This window comes from Oryza glaberrima, chromosome 1 (assembly GCF_000147395.1).
Source record: "Oryza glaberrima chromosome 1, OglaRS2, whole genome shotgun sequence".
NCBI classification, from domain to species: Eukaryota; Viridiplantae; Streptophyta; class Magnoliopsida; order Poales; family Poaceae; genus Oryza; species Oryza glaberrima.
The window spans coordinates 1,266,069-1,288,359 of record NC_068326.1 but is presented as its reverse complement, the minus strand read 5'-3'; the positions used below and the strand labels follow the sequence as shown (position 1 = coordinate 1,288,359).

At 39.7% G+C, this 22,291-nt stretch overlaps 2 protein-coding genes across 3 annotated transcripts; one reads left to right on the top strand and one right to left on the bottom strand.

Moving 5' to 3' along the window:
- The first annotated feature begins 1,896 nt into the window (after positions 1–1,896).
- On the top strand, positions 1,897–3,836 carry LOC127754117 (transcription factor MYB62-like). The gene is made up of 3 exons (XM_052279587.1): positions 1,897–2,302; positions 2,402–2,531; positions 2,627–3,836. Exons 1-3 carry the CDS (start codon positions 2,122–2,124, stop codon positions 3,366–3,368), a joined length of 1,053 nt encoding a protein of 350 aa, XP_052135547.1. The 5' UTR covers positions 1,897–2,121; the 3' UTR covers positions 3,369–3,836.
- Positions 3,837–13,325: 9,489 nt separating this feature from the next.
- On the bottom strand, positions 13,326–18,976 carry LOC127761194 (mannose-6-phosphate isomerase 1-like). 2 transcript variants are annotated; one of them, XM_052285444.1, is made up of 5 exons: positions 18,504–18,968; positions 18,215–18,382; positions 15,567–15,779; positions 14,307–14,573; positions 13,326–14,060 (listed from the first exon to the last, which is right to left on the bottom strand). In XM_052285444.1, the coding sequence occupies exons 1-5, from the start codon at positions 18,819–18,821 to the stop codon at positions 13,740–13,742; spliced, it is 1,287 nt and encodes a 428-aa protein (XP_052141404.1). In that variant the 5' UTR covers positions 18,822–18,968; the 3' UTR covers positions 13,326–13,739. The 2 variants fall into 2 exon arrangements, with proteins under 2 accessions (XP_052141404.1, XP_052141412.1); XM_052285452.1 differs by having other exon boundaries at positions 13,930–14,060; positions 14,167–14,573; positions 18,504–18,976.
- Between the last annotated feature and the right edge of the window lie 3,315 nt (positions 18,977–22,291).

The window sequence follows — 22,291 nt, the reverse complement described above, 5'->3', positions numbered from 1 at the left end:
ACTTCATCTATTTCCTATACATGTTAAATATATCATGCAACAAGTCTATTGTAAATTATTCACTTGTCATCTTTTTGACATGTGTGCTCGAATCCTATATACTTATATAGTTCATCCCCACTAAGTATAGTTAATGCTATTTCTCTCTTCTCTTATTAAGCCACATCACCCTAATTATTTCTAGCCTTTGGCTGATAGATCCATAGTTCAAATTATCTCTTCTTTCTTCTCTCATAACACCATGCAATCTCAATCATTTTTAGGCTCAAAATTCATAAGTATCAATTTGTTTTAGTTTTAATAATTATATTGCATCTTATTTATACATATTATGTAACTTAATTTTTCGCAGCAACACAACAGGGTATTCATATAGTATAATTCAATGACCTTTCAATTGATTATATGTTTCAAGGACATGCATGTTTGAATTGATTCTTTTCCAACTTAACAGTGACTGTACTTCTGAAAATTCGGTCAAGGGAAGCCGCAAAACTGACACTTTAGATGCGGCAAATATTAAGATTAATTGCAAGTATTTGACTACACACCATGGTATGCATGCAACTGTGCCAACATCACGCACAAACTATTTAAGCTAAACATTTGAATTGAACATTTTAACCGGTCGGCATGCAGACAGTTAGGTCAAGAATCATTAGGTCCTACGAATATTTTATATGATTATCCTAGGAACTTATACAGGCATTCCTACCTAATCTTTGCTTACTTACCAGGGTGCTGTCTCCAAAGTTTAGTGTTTCATTGGCTTTTCGGGAGAAAGAACTACAAAGCTATTTGCTTTGCAAGCACAAGTCTCGCTGATTGATTGCTTATTCTTTGCTTGAAGTAGACCGTACCTCATCTGGCAAATAATTCTAGTTCAAACTGGTAGTAAATAATTAATTAAGAAACAGATAATTATTCTGATTGAACGCATGGTTAAGTGCCATAGGCCCATAGGCAGGTAGTTGCATGCGTGGAGACACATTTGCATTTCACTATACCATAAAGTGTGGTAGCTTTCGAAAACATACCAATGATTTGGTGTAATATCAATAAATAAAAACCCATGCATGCATATGTATATGTACATGTCTCTATTTGGGATTTGAGCTTATCACAAAAGGATAATATATATTCCAAAAGAAACAAAAAGAATAACGTTTTGCATTACTGTTTTTTTTTTTTTTGCAGTGCAAAAGGAGATCGTGGAGAGGTGTGTGGTTCACCAATGTGTGCATCCAACAATTTGGTCATCTCTCCATCCCACTCTCCCTCTCTCGTCTAATCCTAACACAGTGCTGCAAGAGGGATGACAAATTGTTCAGTCAAACACGCTTCATGTAGGAGAGAATCTCAAGATCAGTACTGGGCACTATTTCTTCTCTCACTCTCTCTCTCTCTCTCTCATTCCATAGAAAAAGATGGAAGCTTTGACAGATTGCCCTGACCTTTTGGTGTGTAACAACACACTTGGCTTTCTCCTCTCCTCTTCCTTCTCTTCTCCCCCAAGAAGCTAATTAACCCACCAAATTAAAATGTACCCCTCTTCTTCCTACAAGTAGTAGTACTTTTCAGTCTTGATTAGGGGCAGTTGCATGCATGCCCCCTCAAAAATTCCCTTCATATGATTGCCACAAGTCATTATAAAAGGGATATATATATATATATATATATATATATATATATATATATATATATATATATATATATATATATATATATATATATATATATATATTGATCTCAAGCAGCCACCAATAATAACTTAATTTAGCTCTCTCTCTCTCTCTCTGCAGCTAGGCCATATGCATCTCTCCTCCCTCTTCTCTTGTACTTACTTGTGCTTGCTCTCTTCCATTCTTTTCTTCCCTAATTGATCTCCTAGAGAGTTGAGAGTTGAGAGAGTAGTTAAGGGGCAAGCTAATTAAGCTAGTGAGAGCTAGTGGAGGTACATGGCTATATATATGGTTGTATGAGTTGCACCCTCCAAGGGGATCATACATCGACCTCATCATCCAATCCACCAACTGACCAACAACATTTATACTACTAGTAGTAGAAGAAGAAGCTCTAGATAGCTATATATCCCAGCTGCTGCAAAGGTAGTAGACAGCAATGTCGCAGAGGAGAGTTGCAGGGCCCATGGGAGTGATGAGCAAGCAGCAGCAGGAGGCCATGGCAGAGGAGATGATGGAGCTGAGGCGAGGACCATGGACCCTCGAGGAAGACAACCTCCTCATGAACTACATTGCCTGCCATGGCGAAGGCCGCTGGAATCTCCTCGCCCGCTGCTCCGGTGAGTCCTCCGTCACTCTGCAATCATCATCGATCTAACCATGGCATCTAGGTCAAGTACAATCAATCTTGAACTCATGTGGGTTAATTAATCGATTAGGGTTGAAGAGGACGGGCAAGAGCTGCAGGCTAAGATGGCTCAACTACCTCAAGCCTGACATAAAGCGCGGGAATCTGACGCCGGAGGAGCAGCTGCTCATTCTTGAGCTCCATTCCAAGTGGGGAAACAGGTAGGTATACATATTGATTTGATCAATCTGCACATATATATCAATCAAAATCAATTATCTCTGATCAAGATCGATTGGTTAATTTGATTGATCAGGTGGTCGAGGATAGCGCAGCATCTGCCGGGGAGGACGGACAACGAGATCAAGAACTACTGGAGGACGAGGGTGCAGAAGCAGGCCAGGCAGCTCAAGGTCGACGCCAACAGCACCGTCTTCCGCGACGCCGTCCGCTGCTATTGGATGCCTCGCCTCCTCGAGAAGATGGCCGGAGCAGCCACCGACCCCACTCCGCCGCCGCCACCGCCACTCCACCACCACGCCGCCATGGCCACCGCCTCCTCCTCGCCGTTCGACTTCGACACCCACCTGCAGCAAGCAGAAGCAGCAACGGCGTGCGTCGTCCCGAACAACGTGTACCACCACCACATCGACCCGAGCCCGAGCACGTCGACGTCGGCCGGCTCGACGGCGGCCGCGGCGGCGTTCCAGCCGCTGCCCTGCTTCTCCGAGCTGAGATGGGACCAGCAGATGCAGTCCTCCGGCGAGCTCGACGACGGCGCCGCCGGCGTGTTCGTCGACTCGGCGTCGGCGCTGGGAAGCCTCAGCCTCGACGGGCTGGACCTTGGTCCGGCCGAGTACTACTCCGACTCGACGCTCCTCGACTACCTCAACTCCAGCTGCACCGGCAGCGCCATGATGACGATGATGACCGCCTCCGGCAACGCCGGCAGCTACAACTACTGCGGCGGCGCCATGGACGGCGGCGACACGTGGAGGTCCGACGAGGTGTGCCAAGCGGCGGCGAGAAAGCTCGGCGAGTGGGGAGGAGGAATCTAGCTAGCTAGCTAGGTAGCTACGTATCCAGCTGAGCTTAGCTGTAGCTAAAGGCTAAGTGGATGGATGGATCATGGATAGATGAGATGGTAAGTTGCTTCTTGTGATGTCTCTCCATTAAAGCGAGATGAGATGATGATCATGATGATGATGTTGATGATGCTGTCACATTAGCTAATGGATGAGTTGTTCCATCATATCGATCAAGATAGAAGTACTAGTGATCGATCAAGCAAAAACCAAAAGTAGAAGATGATCAATAGCGTGATGATTCCGATCGATGGAGAGAATATTATTGAGATGTGTTTAAACATATTAGCTAGAGCTAGCTAGCTTCTTGTAGTGGTTGATCGATCGATGGTGCATGTAACTATTGTTAGTAGTAGTACTTTGTTAATGTAATTGTGTACGTACGTATGTGTGTTCTCTCTTTGTTTATTCTTGTTAAAAGGCGATTCAATTAGCTTTGATTTGTTGGGTTTGTGAAAGAGATCTTGTTGTTATATGCATTGATCATCGAGGAGAGGTCGTTGTCTCCAAGTGATCTCGTTTATGTTGGTGGGGTTGTGTGCTGTAATTGCATCTGGAGATGGGAACAATATGGGTCAGAATCAAGCTATAGATGTGTGTGTGAGAGTGAGATGCCTCTCTCTGGCTTGCTAGCTTTCTCTTGCTAGGGAAAGTCGGCAATGACATGTCGCTTTGAGATGGCTATCTCGATCTCGATCTACATATATGTGTGGTTGCCAATAAAACATTTTTCCGCAAACGCACAAAAGAACTGCACGTCAATATATTAGAAGAAGAGAAGAGGGTTGCCAATAAAACTCAAATTGCGTTGTGCAAATTTGGGAAATTTAACAAGTAGAGCACACAAACGCGTCTCCACGCTACTTTCCAGAAGAACTCAACAATGAGCTAGAGGGTTGTTATTGTTATATATGTGTGGTTTGCTATCACAAGTTGCCACACTAGATAGACATTCTGAAGTATATATAGCTAGGCTAGTGATACAATTTCAGGTACATTTTGTCCATATATGTTTTTTAAACAAATGAATATATATGAGTTCGATCAGTTATTCCCTTCAGTCATGAAAACATGTCATTTTACACATGAACATGCATGGTGTCCCACGTACAAATTTGACCTATAAACCCTGAAAATTATCATGCTATATATGTACATGTCTACAAATATAGTTTTCATACATCTAACTAAATATTTTTAAAATATTGATGTTCACATTAAGTTTGACTTGAAACATGTTTTTATGACATGGAAGGAGTAAAACTTGTTTTCTTTTGATGCGTACATTATTGAGATAATACTACCATGTTAGATAATTAATGATTTGACTTAGAATTTAAGTTTGTTGCTCTATATAACCTAGGATGTAGTTATTAAATATATCTTTTCCAATCATGCTTCTTTCTGAGAAAAATGTCCAGTCGTACTCTAGATGGAAAACGACGATGGATGTAACATATCGTCACATCAAATCTAACGGGCCAGAGAGGGAACAATTTTACAATCATATGGATATCTCATCCATTTCTCCTCAAATATATGTTGTATATATTTATATGGATGGAGAAAGGTGGAGAAAGAAAATGCTATAGCTAGAGATGATTCCAACTTGAAATTTTTGCTTTGATAAGACTCCTGGAGCTTTCAAGGGCACTGTGCTAGTAGACTTCCTCTTAAAGGATGTGGGACATGGCATTTGATAGAGAATGGCCGGCGAGAAAAAAAAATTAAAAGCGTTTTGATAGAATGGGAAAGGAAGAGCGTTGATAGGTGCATACTAATTTAAGGGAGATTCTTTTTTCCTCTCCAGGACTTGACTACATGAATCAGAACACGTGATATAGAAATTAAGTTAATCTAATTAATTACGTGGGGATCAGATAGTTTTAAGGGAATATTTAATAATATTTCGTTAAAACTTTGTAACAAATATATATATGTGATACAGTCCTAAACAATATTGATGTATATTTGACTAACATTAATATTTCCCATATCATTAAAATACATTTATATATTAATTGCTGCTGCTGAAAACATAACTTTTTGTTGAATTTAAACCTTGAAAACTAACAACAATAATCATATATACATCGAATTAATTAATTATGTATAATCTTTTCTGAGCTTCACTTCAGATTGATTTAAGAATATAGTGTATTAATTAAAGGTAATGAATATAAATTTTTAGTGTAGTAATTAAATTTACACAAAGTACATATTGTGAGCAATAGAATTCGATACTTGATGGACAAATTGCACTCACGACTCCATCATCATTCACCACAACTAATGGTACTTTTCTAACATATACTCTCTCCCCGTCTCAAAATTTAGTAATTTAGGACCAAATAAGAGTTTGTCTAGATTCGAATTCGTAGTACTCGTTAATTTAATCCTAGATTACTACTATATATATTTTAGAAGAAATATAGTAATTATCCAGTGAATGCTCACCATGTAGCTAGAGAGGCCCCGTCCGTCAAATTAAAGCTTGCTTGACACATGTTATCTTCTCTTTAACGTTATATATTGTCCATCGGATTCCAACAAAGGCCCCCATGCATATCTGTACGTAGCTAGAGACGCTCGATCACTGACAGGATTTTGTTCTGCAAACAGTGCTGATATATGGCGCTACAACCGTAGGATGTAATGTGTGCATGCAAGCATACATCCAAAACACAAATATATGGTTCATCTATGATATACTTTCTTCGTTTCATAAAAACTAATTTACTAGTACTAGATATGTAACGTATTTTAATATTATAAATCTGAACAGATAGATGTATTACATTCGATATTAGGTTGGTCTTTTTATAGGACGGATGAAGTATACAAGTACTGCCTCCGTCCCAAAATAAGTGTAGTCATAAGTTTCAGCGCCCAACCTTGATTATCCATCTTATTTAAAAATTTTTTATAATTAGTAATTTTGTTGTTATAAGATAATAAAACATGAGTACTACTTTACTCGTGACTTATGTTTTTAATAAAAAATTTCAAATAAGATGAGTGGTCAAAGTTGGGCGCGAAAAACCATGACTACAGTTATTTTGGGACGGAGGGAGTAGTAAGGCTAGAGAGAGAGAAGCAGCTGGTGATCAATCAGACCTGATCTGACAAACATAGAAATATTCCGGCCATGCATCAAGTCTCCATGCACGTATAACTTTCGTTCAGCGACTGTTTGCAGAATGGACAGAGCTAGAGGGAGGGGGGTTCTTCAAGGGGCAGGCCATGTCTCCTTGCTTGTTCATGTTGACCGACACGGACAAACACACATGTCCAATTTTTTTGCAGGGTACTGCTATGCGTCCTGGAGTACCTACCTGTTCATTTACTCCCTCCGAAATGTTATTTTGATCAACAATATCTATAAAAATAATATGTTTTAAATAAAAAGAGTTGCATATTATGATAATTTGTTTAACGATAAATCTAGTAACATTAATTTTACATGATTGTTTTTTTTAATTTTGTTGCTATTAATGGTTAAAGTTAAAAATATTTGACTTGTCACTATGCTAAAATTGCTTATATTTTGAGACGGAGGGAGTATTTCATAACTACACCGTTTTGCTTTTGCTTTAGTAGGAGTATATGGTATGTAACGTTTGATTTAGATTATTGAGTAGATTATCGTTAATGATTATATTAATACACTTCTTTTTTGAGAAAATCTTCTTGTTTATAAAGATAAAAATTAATATTTTAAAAATTAAGCTTAAAACAAAGTGGTCTAAGTAATACAATAGAGGACGCATTTTTCTCATACACCTATTTTTAAAGCGTAAAACAATTAATTTATTTTAATAATTCGGTGAATATTTAATCTTAAAAAGAAGGCCACATAGATATACTATAAGCCAACCATGCAAACTTTAGTATCCATTCACATGCATGTGTGAATGCAAAACGAAATTCGGATCAAACATATACAATAATTTTCAGGAATAATTCATTCTGCAAAATGATTAACAATGCTTCATCAAAGCTAAAATAGGGAGCTATAGCTATATATTGTACCATAGTCTACATATACAGTACACCTAGCTAGCATGCATGTTTTGCAGCATTAACGTAACATTACTGAAGAAAAATGACACTCAAGAACGAAATAGAAAAGGCAGCTAATTAACTCATTAATGTTTGCAATTATAAGCAACCTAGGTTTCTTTTGTTTCTTTGTGTGCAGTGGATGAGACTTGCTCTGAGTCCTTGTCATATCAAATCCATCTTCTAGCTCAATAAAGTCAAATTTTCCACTTATTCCTAGTAGCACTTGCCTGTAAGCAAAGGCAAAAGTAGCTTGCTAGTGTACTTACACTGATGTTGTTGCCGGGGAGTTGCTAAATTTAGAAACAATAATATAAGCCAATTCAACCCTAGTAAAATGAACTGAAAAAAAAAGATGCATTTTTTTCCCACATACAACAGTAGTCAATGCTCCGATTATCATATCTGGTCTATCTGATAGTACTATACTCCCTCCGTCCTAAAATATAAGAGATTTTGGATGTATGGGAGTACGGAGGTAGTACCTCAAAAGCTTTGAAGATCATTTTCTTCTTAATTTTGATAAACATGCTTACATGCCTAAAATTGTACTCAATGTTAATTCCGTGTGCGGGGAACACATTTGTATTTTTGGTAAAGGTAAATGCAATTGAGATTTATTTTTGATATTTTGCAGAGATGTAACATTAATTCCAACTAAGGAATATATGTCCTATTTTATCATCTCCAAAAAATTAACAAAAAAAATAAACTTTGGGGATCCGATTAATCAATTATGGTGTGCTTTCATTAGGATTCTAGGGTGCATTAATTCATGGTGTGTGAATGCGTGTTCTGTGTGTGTCTACGTCTTCCATGTAATCTTTTAAAAAAAGTACATGTATATCAAGGTCACCATTTTGTTGTGTATGTATTCACATTTTAATTTGTCCTCGCCGGTTTCTTTAAATTTCCCTCCTCCCTGACCGTCATAAATTTGGCGAGACAAATTTGGATTTGATTAATTAGTTCTTAATGGCATGAATTTTATTGGTTCATGATTTTTTTTAAGCTAACAGATTATATTATGGATTTGATTAACATAGACACGCTTCCTACACTACTTTTTTTTTATTAAAAAAACTTGTTTATTAGCTTGTCTTTAAGAAAGCTATTTCAACCTTTTAACTTTCTACTCGTTTGTACCATTTTATCATAAACTCAGTTTCGTACATCTTCTATTAAGAACCAAGCCTTAGAAATATATACTAGCATATAATAAAAATGAACTCTCGAAGCTTTGGTGAAGAGAGACAAGTAGTATTTGTGAATGTGTTGGAGAACCTCCCTGCACCGACTGTGTGACAAAACGGGGTTACATTGAAATGCCAAATCGGTGAACATAATGCATGCTTCTTATCAACAGTGAAACATCCCATCTGGTCAAGTCAGGACCATATCCAAAATCGACCATTCCTTGTCATGTTGTTGAGATCGATCGTACCCTTGATTTGAAACGACTCAACTAATGTGCATAAAAAAATCAACAATCATGGCCGGGCCACATCCCATGTTCTGACAACCAAGACATACATTTTCTCCGTCCCGTTTATTTTTATCATTCCCATTTGTCTCAAAATAAATTTAATTTTAAAGTAATCATTGCATCGGAGTTTATGACAGTATGAAATAATTGTGTTAGAAATATATGAAGTGAGAAATAGTTGCATTGAGATTTGATAAAGTAGAGGTATTCTAAATTTTTTATTGGCATGTGAGATGGGTGAAAAATAAATTCATTTTGGGATGGAGAAAGTATTCCATTTATGTACGTAGATTAGCTAGTTGGGACTACTAGGAATTGTGTAAGGGGGAAATGTGTGACAGCATCCATGATAGCATTGCATAGATTTTCAGCGGACTAATTAAGGTCATGTTTGAGGAGTCTTTTGGCGGTTGCAGCTGCTTCCAGAATTTTCAGCGTTCAAATTTAGAGTCTTCTGCCTTTGTTAACTAGAGGATGCCCCGCGTGTTGCTGCAGGATTTGGTTAACATCAATTTGTTAAATAGGAGGTACAATTTCAAGAAGAAACAGAAGAAACAAATAGCTTTCTTGGAGAAATTCTTTTTAGCAGCCCTATCCAAAAATTGTAGATAATTTAGGTAGCGCATGTCAACTGAAGGGGCGTTCAGCCATAAAACTCTTTTATACGGATTAACGGGCTGGATACATGTAGATGTGTGTGGAGATGGGCCAATGTGTTCATGTGAGCTACATTTGGCACTGAGGGCGAAGAGACTCACCCGGTGACTAATGGGTTGGGCTCTATACGTCTGAGAAGTGATCTAATGCATTCATCCAACGGTTCACAATTTGATGATGACGTGGAAGCACGAGGTTTGAGCTTTTGGCTTTAACTTTATATAAAGAAGGGATTAACAAGACAATACAACTTTCGTTTATTATAATTTAACCATAGGAAGTTAGTATTGGTGGTAGTTAATGTGAAGCAGTAATTATTGTCGCTGACATATTAATTTGGAAATAGATGGAGCATGAGAAAATGCGTAGCTCAAGCCATTTCATCACATGACCTTCCCAACTTCATAGTACTATTATGAAAATCTTTTTTTGGGCAGATAAATTCGATTTCCAGAGGCGGTTGGCCCAATTGCTTGTAACAAAAACGCCCGTGGAAATATTGTATTTCTACATGTAGGATGTGGTTTCCTGTAGAAGTCCATTTTCATAGACAACCGCATGTGAAATGCCCCTTTCCAGGAGGCCAGCTAAGTTATTCGTCTAGGAAGAAGGGCTTTTCACATGTGGCTAGCTAATAAGTCACTCGTCTATGGTATCCAATTCATCCAAAAAAAATATCCAACAATTCAAAAATCATTGCTCCATGTGCCGATCAATACAATTTCACCCATTGATGCAAGAGAAGAGGGTGAGGGCGACAAGATCGCATACGCATAGAAGAGGGAGCAATTAGGTCGTCGCAATCATGGCCGCTCCCAAAGCCGACGCCATCGTCACCAGATCCGTTGCTACCTAGGAACCCTAGCTCCTCATCATCACGGATGACCTCGCCTAGATCTACTTGTCGGCGTTGTGGACAACCTCGACCCCTGGATCCGCCAATTGGCGTCATCGACAACCTCGCCTTCATCTACCTCTAGCCTGGTGGATGAGCATACTTGGATCTACCCATCGGTTCTATGGATGAACTCGTATGCATCTGCTCGCTGCCGCCGTGGGGGACCTCGCCTTTATTCGCCCGTTGTTGCCATCATCTTTACTACCGCTGGGTCACGGTCCTCACCACCGACCTCTGCAACCTAACGTAGTCATCTCCGCAGCTGTCACCACCACCAGATTTGGCACTCCCAAGCGCTTGCGCAATCAAATCCGCCATGGATGACATCAAGTCGCCCTCTTAACAAGCACTTGTAAAATTTATGATTTTCATAGTAGGACCATATGTAAAAATAACTCCATTCAAGTAATCGGGACACGTGCATTTGTGTAGGAGGATTTTATTTTAGGCCATCTAAAAAATAAAAAGGGGTATCTCACCAAAAATATATATATTTAAATAGTGTAGACTGCTTAGTTAATTATCAAGCCTGTCTTTTAGTTTTCACTTAGAATTGAAAAATTATAGAAGAAACACAAAACCATATTACGTGAAAACAGTGGAGGTATTGCCTTCCTAGCTATAGCTAGTGGTTTGAATCACTCGACCTTGGGCTTATAACAGAACGGTCAGTAAACAAACAAATTTGATCTGTGATAGCTTGTCTTTTAGTTTTCACTTGCTTAAAGGTCCTAAGGATAATGTAAGTCAATGCTAGAGTTAAAAAGGAAGTCATCCGTCCTACTGTGCAGAGATAGTCGCGGCCTAGTCAAATCAAACGACTTGGTGATCATTCACTGAACCTGATGAACTGAGCTAATTAACCCGGCAAGATGCCACTTCGTAGTATATATATGATGCTGCCATACCGGTTACGCGAAAACATGCTACTAATTAACTTGTTAATCAGCTTGCATATGCATGATATTTTTGCACGTTTGGTCCGGCATTAGCTTTACAGTGGCTGTTGACTGCTGGCCTAACTTTGAACGTACTACGTTGTCCAGATTGCATGCTTTACACAACTTAATTAATTAAAGTAATTTGTAGCTAGGGTGGATTACTTATTGTGCTTAACAAAACCTTCAATTAAAAGATGCAAGATTTTGTTTTTTTTTAAGCTACCCAAGATGCATGCAAGCTTGTATGCCAAGCTCTCGGCTTTGTGCATGCTCTCCAGCCCATCATATGCTATATTGCTACACATCCATGACAAGCATGATTTCCACTAGGCCATGGTAATTATTACCAAAGCTCTAGCTTAGCACCCATCTTCAAGCTCTGATCATATAAATTTGAGCAGGTGGCAAACTAGCAATGATATGATGCTGATTTGTCATGTACAACTACTCTGTATATATGATCCAGAATATGGAGTCCATTTCTGCAGCTAGCAACTTGTGGTGACCCACTAATTAACATCTTCCACACAGTCCACAGAGATGATCAAAGAAGACATCCATCCGTCTTCCACACATGCTGGAAAACAACAGGCCGAATCACCTGAACTTTCCTGTCAAGTGAACATCAACACAACATATATGTACATCAGCCATCAACCAAAAAACCAACACGGAATACCAACCACACACTGGAAGTCCACTACTTCTCCAATGTGAAATGACAATGCATACTTGGATAGTTTGGATCAAAAGTTGGAGTCTTTTCTTTCCTTGATGCGGCCTTCACCACCAACCGTTGATATGATCCCAATGGTACTACTAGTGTCAGTAACTATTAAGTAGAGTTGACAGGGAGGAAAAGCATGCACACTTGCACAGATTAGACAGGTAAGTAGATGGCTTAGCTGGTGTTGCTTAAGCCTGCGAAACTCTCTTGTGTTCCTTTGACGTGCCGCACGGGATTGACGGCCGAATTGCCCCACGTTTGCTTTAACAACACGTACAAAAAATGAATCGATAAAGCACCAGATATTATACTTGGTCAAAGTGTAGCATCAGCACTGCACTCTCCAAGTAATTACTAAACCATACAGGGTACAGAGACCAACCAGCAGGGCAGTTTGGTTGCAAGTCTAAGCTCTCGAAGACGATGACGACAAAGGACAAACGAGAATAATACTCCGTACGAGATTACATTACAGATGAATAATGCAGCGATAATCTGAAAATTCTGAAGGAAACAAGATGATGTCCAAGATGGGATATGAGGATAGAGGAAGCAAATTGTGCCAGTGAAAGCAGGCAGGACAAAATGATCGCTGGTTCTAGGAATTGACGTGATAAGGAGAGAGACCTTTATTTTGCAGGTTTGTTTGGTTGTGCCACTGATGACTGATCGAAGTGGATGTATCCAAGCCAAGGAAGGATGCATGGATGGCCACCTGCAGCCAACAGGTTACTACAAGCTCGTGCATGCACAGATGACAGCCACACGCTATATATATGCCGTGATCCACCCAACCAACCTGTACTGCACGTACTACATACGTGTCCACGCTATCAAAGACACCGTTTTGGCTTAACCAAATCGGGCCACGAGAAGCAGAGGAAAACGACCTGCAATTCTGCAAATGCCATGCAACTCCGGCGTCCAATCCAATGCTGTTTGTTTCTTCTCTTCTTGGAAACAAACACCAAAAGCCCACTGGGCCTTCTCGCACTACGCAAGGACCAACCGGCTTTCACTGAATGAAAGCAACACCAGGTACTTCAAGTAGCAGTAGGAAACAACAAACAAACTGGCAGTGCAAATTGACATGCACTAAGCAATGGATCGATGCCAATATCAACGGCATGTCCAAGTGAACGACAATGCCAATGATCACCACAGACAAAACAAAAGGAAAACGACTCAGGTCATCCAGCCTAGAAGGCAGAGCAAACAATGAAAAGACATGGAGCATGTCTGTAAGTATTTCCAACTATATTCGGTGTCAAAGCTTGAGACCAGTTCACATTTTAGTTCTGAACTACAATGTAATAGAATAGAATGGCTGAAAGTTATTCTCTGTAATCCTCTCCATTCAGATGGATCTGGATGCGTGAGGAACGCTATGGTATAGACCTCTTTGGAAGAACAAATAATCAAGATATGAAGGAACCTGACTTATTCTTTTGTTGACCTATACAGTACATATGGTAACTTTTGCTAACTAGTCATATCATTTCACTTGTCTTTTGTAAGCACTGACCTTTTACCTACAGCAATTGTGTGTGGAACTCTTTCAGCAGTCACTAAATTAATTGAAGAATCTGCTATTGACCCCAGCCCTGTACAGCTGCATGCACTCAGGACCAGAGGCAGAGAACTTAACCTCGGTGTATGCTGGCACGAAGAAAACATCACCTTGTTTAGACTTTTCACCATTTGGCATGGAATCTACCTGGATCTCGCCTTCCCCGGCCATCACTAGGTAGACGGATGGACCTGGCACTGGGGATATCACAACCAGTTCGCCTGGTGGTAGTGAGCAGCAGTCAACTTCGAACTCATCAAACGGAGGGGTGTACCTTCTTACATACGGCTGTACAGGAACCCCCCGCAAGATTTCTGGAAAGACCTGCAAAAGGATATTTTTGATGATCATTTCGACAACTTTGTGGAGTTCACTATGGTATTCACTGTTTAATAAAGATCAAAGATGCATAGGCATCATAGCACAATACATATGTCAGTGCTGGCTTGTAGCCTGGGTCCTGGGACGACGAATTCTCAGAACTTCTGCAGACCTTGGGAAAGCATCCTTCCTAGGTCTCGGCATGTGATCAAAATTAGAAATTGTCATGGTTTCACTTCTGTAACTCACCTGTTTGTATGTTAGCATAGAGCAAAGAGTTTGCACATCTCTGTACTTGGGTGTCAAACCAGCACGAACAACATTATCTGAAGTGGCCATACATTCAATGCATTCCCCGGATAGATATGCATGTGGTTCATTGGCACCAATGTAAAGTGCTTCACCAGGACTGAGCTTGATATAATTGAAGAAAAATGCTGATAGAACACCAACATCTTCTGGGTATTGTTTCTCCAGCGACAAAACTAGATTTTCTTTCTCGGTTAAGGTCCTTACCTGAATAGATCATGACATCATTATCAGTACAGATAGAATCTCAGGCTTGACCTGTATTCATTAAATTCTCTTTAAAAAAAGGTACTCTAGTTAGTTATGCTCCATATTGCTGTAAAGAAAGGGTTACTTGGAAGATGATAAATCCTAAGGGAACGTTTTGTATAATGGGGATAACAAAACAGGAATTGTTTTATGTAATGTTCAACAAAATGGACGATTTAAACAAAAACAATAGCATGAATTGCTGCTCATGGGTGCAATTATATTTACCTTCCCCCTTTGTTGTTTTCCTCCCAATTACAACCCATGTAACTAATAACTCAATTAAGTAGCATAGCAACGCAATCACAGCACATGAATGTAAGAAAAGTAAATGCCATGATATATATTTTCTACTGTTCAGTGCTTTGACACTGCCTAGTAATCAATACTATGTTTCCATGTCTCGAAGAGTCTAAGTCCATGCAGTTGAAACAAAATAAATTTTAACTTGGAAAACAATGAACAATGTCATTTTGCAAGTTACGTCTTTAACACTATGTGCTGCGGGGTTAGACCCCATGTTCAGTCCCACATTTATCAGAGGTCTCAAACATGGAGAATGCATGTCAGAGTACTAGATATGCCTCGTTAACAAGAGCATTGCATATGGCATAGCATTGGTAAAATAAAGCATTAAAGCCATTTAAACATCATCTGTGCACTTTAACATCTCATTAACAACTGATAGGTTTAGCATCGTATACGAAAGAACCACCGCATAACTTTCAAGCAGGAGAGAACAGAACCTAACTTTCATTTGGAAAGATAATGAAGAGAAATGTTCATGGCACATTTTACTGGTAAGAGTGTAAGATAATGTAAATGCATAGAAAATGAAGATCCAAAGAATGAAAAGCCTGTATTTCCATAAAATATGGGAAGGTTCTAATATTTGATGTCATGTGAAAATGCAGATATCCACAACCATTCTAGTTGATTTCATATTTTTACCTTGCTCTCAGCATTCAGGCGAAAAATCAATTTTGTAATTGCTTCAGAAACCGCTTCTTTACTAGCTGTCATTAGCTTAGTAAAAGCTGACCGCAGACAGGATTTTACTTCATTGACACCATGGTACTCTTTCACAGACAAAAGCTTGGCAGCATCTTCAGGTCCAACAAGGTCTTCAACTTCAGGCACAGTTCTTAAAACGTCCTTAAGTTCCTTCAACATTGTATAGACAGTACATTAATGAACAAGGCAGATTTATACCTGTAGCTATTCAAAGAAAAAAAAGGAAGCATCTATGACTGCCAGTAAAATTGCGTAATCTTAAAAAAGATATGTGGTTTTTGTTAATTAAATGACAGGGATTGTGGTATGCTGAAAGAAGCTCTCCCAAACAGCACTGTAATATATACTCTGCTCCTGCTAACATTATGCACACCTCAAATAAATCTCAACTAGCACTAACAAACAAACAAACAAAAACCCATTAAAAGTGGGTTATGAACCCAAGATGTATGCCATCTGACACTACAATGACAGAAAACTTTTGTTTTCTAAAGAGAGAACATATAACTATTATGAGACCAAAGGCTATGGATATAACCAGAGTCCCAAATCTCAGAATGCAGACAAATCCTGGAACACACCAGGAAGCCACTACCTGATTATTCCCTCTGGATTCTAGTGCAATGCTTCCAATTTCCTCTTTTTTTCTCTCTCTCTCTCTCTCTGTGTGTGTGTGTGTGTGTGTGTTTTCCCTTTATTTTTCAAGTACCATAGATCTATACACACTAGAGAGAAAAAACTCTGCTTCTTGAATTCTTCTGAAACACCACATAAATTAACTAAAGCCAGTCATAGTTGAATTCTATTCAGGCGTGGTAACGGGACAAGGAATAGATAAACCGACATAGTGTATGCTAACACCAACGCTTAGAGAAATCCTAAAACCATATCAGCGGGTTCCCATGTGGAGAGTTCATCCCTGACCTGCTGACCACCTCCATAGGGATTTGAGGATTTCTCACGTGCAAGCCTGCTTCCACGGGAACTTTGACATGCCTAATTCTGGTAAATGAACAGTTACCAGTTACCACTAGGATTTGGAACCCTGGTTCTGATCTGATAATAATTTCTTAAATGACCCTTTAAATACCTACTCATAACCTAGATGCCTGCACTCAGATTCCACAGATATTATGATTGCTTTTCAACGGAAAGTGCAAATTCAACAAGCAAGTAAAAGGCCTTGATTAACAGGAACAATAATGACAAAAGTCAATATTTTGAATAACAACAAAAAAAAAGTTATAACAGACATGAAATGCAGGAGTTTAAAACTGCACGACAAGCTTTCATGTTGACACAAACCTTTCTAAAACATAATTTATACAGAAAAAAAGTGTTTTTCCAATATTAATGATCATTAATCCAAAGAATCTCTGAAGGATTGCTTAATCATATGCCACAAGATATGGAATGTGAATTATGATCTCATCAATTTTCCATTGTACAGTCATTACTGAACTACATACTACATATATGATTCATTAATCTATAAATTATCATCCCACTAGATTTTCTCGGACACGCAGTTCAAATTTATTACTCCCCAAATTTACCATCCATATACTCCTAATAACTGCTGCTTTTTTTCTGTATACGGAAGATGCTAGCAAACACTTCCACGTGTATCATACAGTATCATTTGGAAAGGTAGGGCCTTCGATGAGTTCCAGATGGACTCCAGGGGTGCACAGGCGTGAAGTCATGGGTTTGACACCCATTCGCATAATGATGAAAACACCCAGTTTTTTTTTTTAAAAAAAAAAAGAGCAAGCATATGCAAATGCTGACCCATGAGGTATGCGTGTGACAACCTGTTGAAGCATCATTCTTAGTCTCTTACAAGTACAGTATTCAACATCACTCGCATGTTTGGATTCTTAGGTCCTGTTTCTGCATTTTGATTTTTGAACCATATGAAGTTTAATTCATTCCCTAAACTGTCACCTGAAAGTTTTCAAAAATAAAAATAAAAATAAACTGTCGCCTGAAAGCTACGTGCCTAAGCACTATTCAATGAAAGGAGAATGCAACATAATGAAGATAATTAGTGCACTCTCTGCTTTTGTTCAGCACAATCGGTAATTCTAGGCGAATATTTGTTTTATTATTCCTTTTCTAACTAAAAACCCTATTGCACATTTTTATGTACAAGGTCATCAGTCTGGTACTTGCTAACAGTTCATTCCACTTGTCAGTCAAGAACACTACGCATCATTTATTCATTTGTCGCTGCCAATAAATACATGGAACCACTCCTTATATCAACTAATTTATCCATGAGACCTTTCAATGATGACACTCTGTTAATCAGTTCACTAAAGTCAAATATTCCACCCTCAATTCGATTTGGGGCAACGAAGGAATTTTGGCGGTTGCATAAAAAAATTACTCCTATATAATCGACTGTAGCGTATCATCGATCCAGTGGTACATTAGAAGGAGTCAAAGAGTACTCGGCCTTTTCGGGTGCGTTTCAACTGACATTACTAAAATTCAGGGGGGGGAGGGGGGGGGGGGGACTGTGGCTGATAAACCCGAAAAATAAGAAGCACGTAACGGATTTTGGGAGTTTGGACAGGTACCTGGATACCGGCAAAGCCGCAGAGGACGCGGAACTCGGTGACGGCGATGGCCATCTCGGGCTTGTGGTTGCCGTCCTTGTAGGTGGCCGGACGCAGCGCGTGCAGCACCTCGGCGAGGTCCTTGTCCGGGTGCGCCTGGATCGACAGCGCCTTGGCCACCGACAGAACCTGCACGAGGAGGCGTGGGCGCGTGGCACGCCAAAGTCAGCGTCGCCGAGTCGTACGGGAGAGCGAGTGTTTGACGCGGCAAAACCAGATTGGAAGGAAGCAAATGGTGGTAGCGCCTAACCTTGAAGAGGAATGGGAGGTCGCCTCCCCAGCGAGCGGCGACGGCGGGGCCGAGCGCGGCGGGGTGGCGCGCGAGCCAGTCCCTGAGGAGGCCGTCGGCGAGGAGGGAGGAGGGCGCGGAGGGGTGCGTGCCTATCCACAGCTCGGCGTAGGGGCGCGCGGGGTCGGGGCCGTGGTCGTCGGCGTTGGCGTCGGAGAGGCGGGCGACGAGGGAGGCCTCCCCGCGTCGGCCCCACTCGTAGTGCTGCACCGCGCAGCGCAGGCGCAGGGAAGGGGAGGAGGGCTCCTCCTCCGGCGGAGGAGGAGTAGGGCCGGCCATTGGGAGGGAGGAGGGAGGCGAACCCTAGGTAGCACTAGCAGCGCGGGATTTGCGGTTGCGGGGGTTTGGGTTGGGAATGGAGATGGAGGTGGAGGAGAGGGGTTTGGATTTTTAAAGGGGAGGGGGAAGGAGGGAGGGAGACGACGCGATGGAGAAGAAGAAGAAGACTCGCTCGGCTTGGTCGGAGTTTGCGAATGCGATGCGCGGCGTGGGAAGGAATTGACCGCGTCGGGTCGGATCGGAATGGAAAAGGGGTTGGTTGATGGCCACGCTAGCTTGGTGGGGACGACTTTCGTTTTTCCATTTTTACCCATTTCTTCTCTGTTGTGTTACTTTTTACAGAAACATCCTTGTGGTGTTGTATATTTTTAGGCTACATGTCATGTGTTCTCTTCAGTTACATCCATAAAAAAAAAATACTATCTTTGTACCAAAATGTTAGTACACCAAGTATAGTACTTCCTCCGTATTTTAATGTATGACGCTATTGACTTTTTACCAACGTTTGACCATTCGTTTTATTCAAATTTTCTGTGCAAATATGAAAATGTTTATGTCATGCTTAAAGAACATTTGATGATGAATCAAGTCACAATAAAAATAAATGATAATTACATAAATTTTTTGAATAAGACAAATGGTCAAACGTTAGATAAAAAATCAATGGCGTCATATATTAAAATATAGAGGTAGTACTACAAATTTGGATAACCCTTATCCAAATTCATACCTAATATGTTAGGCAGTAACATTTTTAGACGAAGGTAGTATCTATTTCTGTGTACTAGTATAAATACAAATGACTTATTTAACTTTGTAGAAATGTTGATTTGGTTATTAAATAGGTGAATAATGCTATTCATTTCATACATTAGCCCTATTAAATGTCATTTAACTAGAGATGTGTATGGTCAATGCTCGATAAATCCAAGAGAGTGGAGTATTTATTATCTTTCGCTAACAAATTACACTTCTACTAGATGGGAGTCTATATCATCAGCTGGCTGCGCTGTGTCTGCTGTTGGCTGGCAGCAGCAGTAGCAAACACATCACATGATGAGATAGTTGCTGATTAGCCAGAGAGTACACCACGCATGGTACTTGTTCTCCTCCCTCGATTAGCAAGGGTCCCTTAATTAGCTAGTGTCGGTGATAAACTGCTTGTCACCTTAGAGTAGCCAGCTATCACTGCATGCTGCACTTAAAAAAAAAAAGAAAACTGCATTCTGATCGATCTCATGCATGCTTAACTTGTCGGTGAAAATGACAGTCAAGCAAATGAATTGAAAGTCGTACTCTCCAGCTCGTGACGTCTTGATTTGCACATCACATTATATATTCTCATGCTTTCGATCAGGAAGGAGTCCAGCACGCATAACGGGTGCACAACCGCCGCGCATTCATGCAGCCTGCATGCACACAACAATCCAATATATACCAACAGATCGATTGTCTGACAATCCAAACTACTGCTGTCAAAAATGTTTTATGGTTAATTTGCAATTGAGCTCGATGAACAATTCAATCCAGCTTTCGAAATAATGGATTTGGTCGCGTGAGAATGGGCAATTCAATTTTGGAGATCTAGAACTGAATAAAGCCGCATCTGTAATCCGTCCTTCTCAATTCTTGATCAGATCTTGCGTGCGTGCGTGTGAAAGCCGTTGACATCCTACTGTATATACTAGTATTCAGTAATCCAATAACTTCTGTACAGAACACGAGAATCTCTTCAGGGTTAGTTAAAGGGATATTGAAAAGGCGCTTTTTCAGTCGTACTCAACTCTGTCGTCTCTGCTTGTTTTGGACTTTGCTTCTGGATCCAAATTCACTTATTGCTTTACGTAGTAATGCATCGCGATTATTTAATCCAAGAATAATTTATGGGTTTCTGGTATGTAAAAGAAAATAGATTAAGACTCGGTCAGATTAATCCAGCTCAAGGACGAGGTTCCAGAAGAACATACAGCCTATGCAACTTTCCAGGTAAAACTAAGATATATTCAGACTTCAAGTGGCACATTTGTGCATGGCATATCTTGGAGTTTATACTTGTTGTCTGATCGTACAAGTAGATGACGCATTGACCTATGAGGCTGTTATCAATTAGTCTGTACAATTAACTCTGGCTAACAACCTGACGACGGGGCTAAGTGTCGTTATCTTTGAAGCTATACAGTGGCTTCTGACCGATGGAACCTCACGGGCCACACTTGAAACTTTATCAGCAGCTAGCTACTCCCTCCATCGTATCCTCGTAATATAAGAGATTTTAAAGGAATGTGATTTTGAAGGGATCTAGATTTATTTATAGTACTATTACATCCCTTCAAAATCTCTTATATTTTAAGACGAAGGGAATACTACATTAGTAGCTGAATTTTGTTCTTGCAAGATTATCCGGCACAAGATAGAATATATTCTTGCGAACTGAATGGATATATATATATACGTGATCGACTATGGAGTACACAGCATAAATACTTATATTCACTTATTCCGAAAAAAATACTTACATTCACAATTATATTCGCGAAAGTGGTATGGTATGGTAGTATATTATGACATGGATGCATGATCGATCCAGCCTTATCGCATATGCTACATATGTACGCGCATTACTACGTGGTGGGCTAGATGATCTGGGTTTAAAGCCTCATTCTTTCTAATTATTTGATATTATGTCATTCCCTAATATTCGCGTTACTATGTTACAAATGGGTGGGCGGCATCTATATTATGAAAATTATGCTAGCTTATAGATAACTTCATAACACATAAAACTGGTTAGAAGTGAAGTAAGCGTAACTCAACAGGGTTCAAGTTCCAGACTTGACACGGCCGCTCGTATTTATGTCTAATTATTCTTTCAGTGGTATACTACATACCTGTTGACATAAAGGTAAGGTGTACGTGTGTTTTTTATAAGGATCAGTGTACGCATGTTGTGAACGCTTATATTTGTGCTGTGTTTCTCGAAGAAAAAAAATATATCACCTGATAAAAAATAACGCATCATGGCCATTGCTACAGATATTGTAAATTGTCATCATTGGCACTGTAATATAGCCAACTAGCATACTTATCAAACCAGTTTGGATTTAATAACCTATTCTTGCTCTTCAGACATCAAATCAGAGATATTACAATATTAGTACTTAGTACCAGTATTTAGACTTGGAGGACTAGTGAAGTACAGAGTGCCAACTAAAAATTTGAATATAAGGTAAAGAGTAAATTGCATTGCCGGTACACGAACTTGTTAGATAGGTGTAATTTAGTGCACGAATTTGTAAAATGCTTGTTTTGGTGCATGAACTTGTCTGGTCCATGCGGAGGAAGGCGAAAAGGACACTACATAGCTAATCTTATTGATTTAGAAGTTTATTAGGACACTATGTAAACATAGTTCTAGGAAGGTTGTTATTGGACATACACATCTTCAATAAAAAATAGAATATGATACAGTA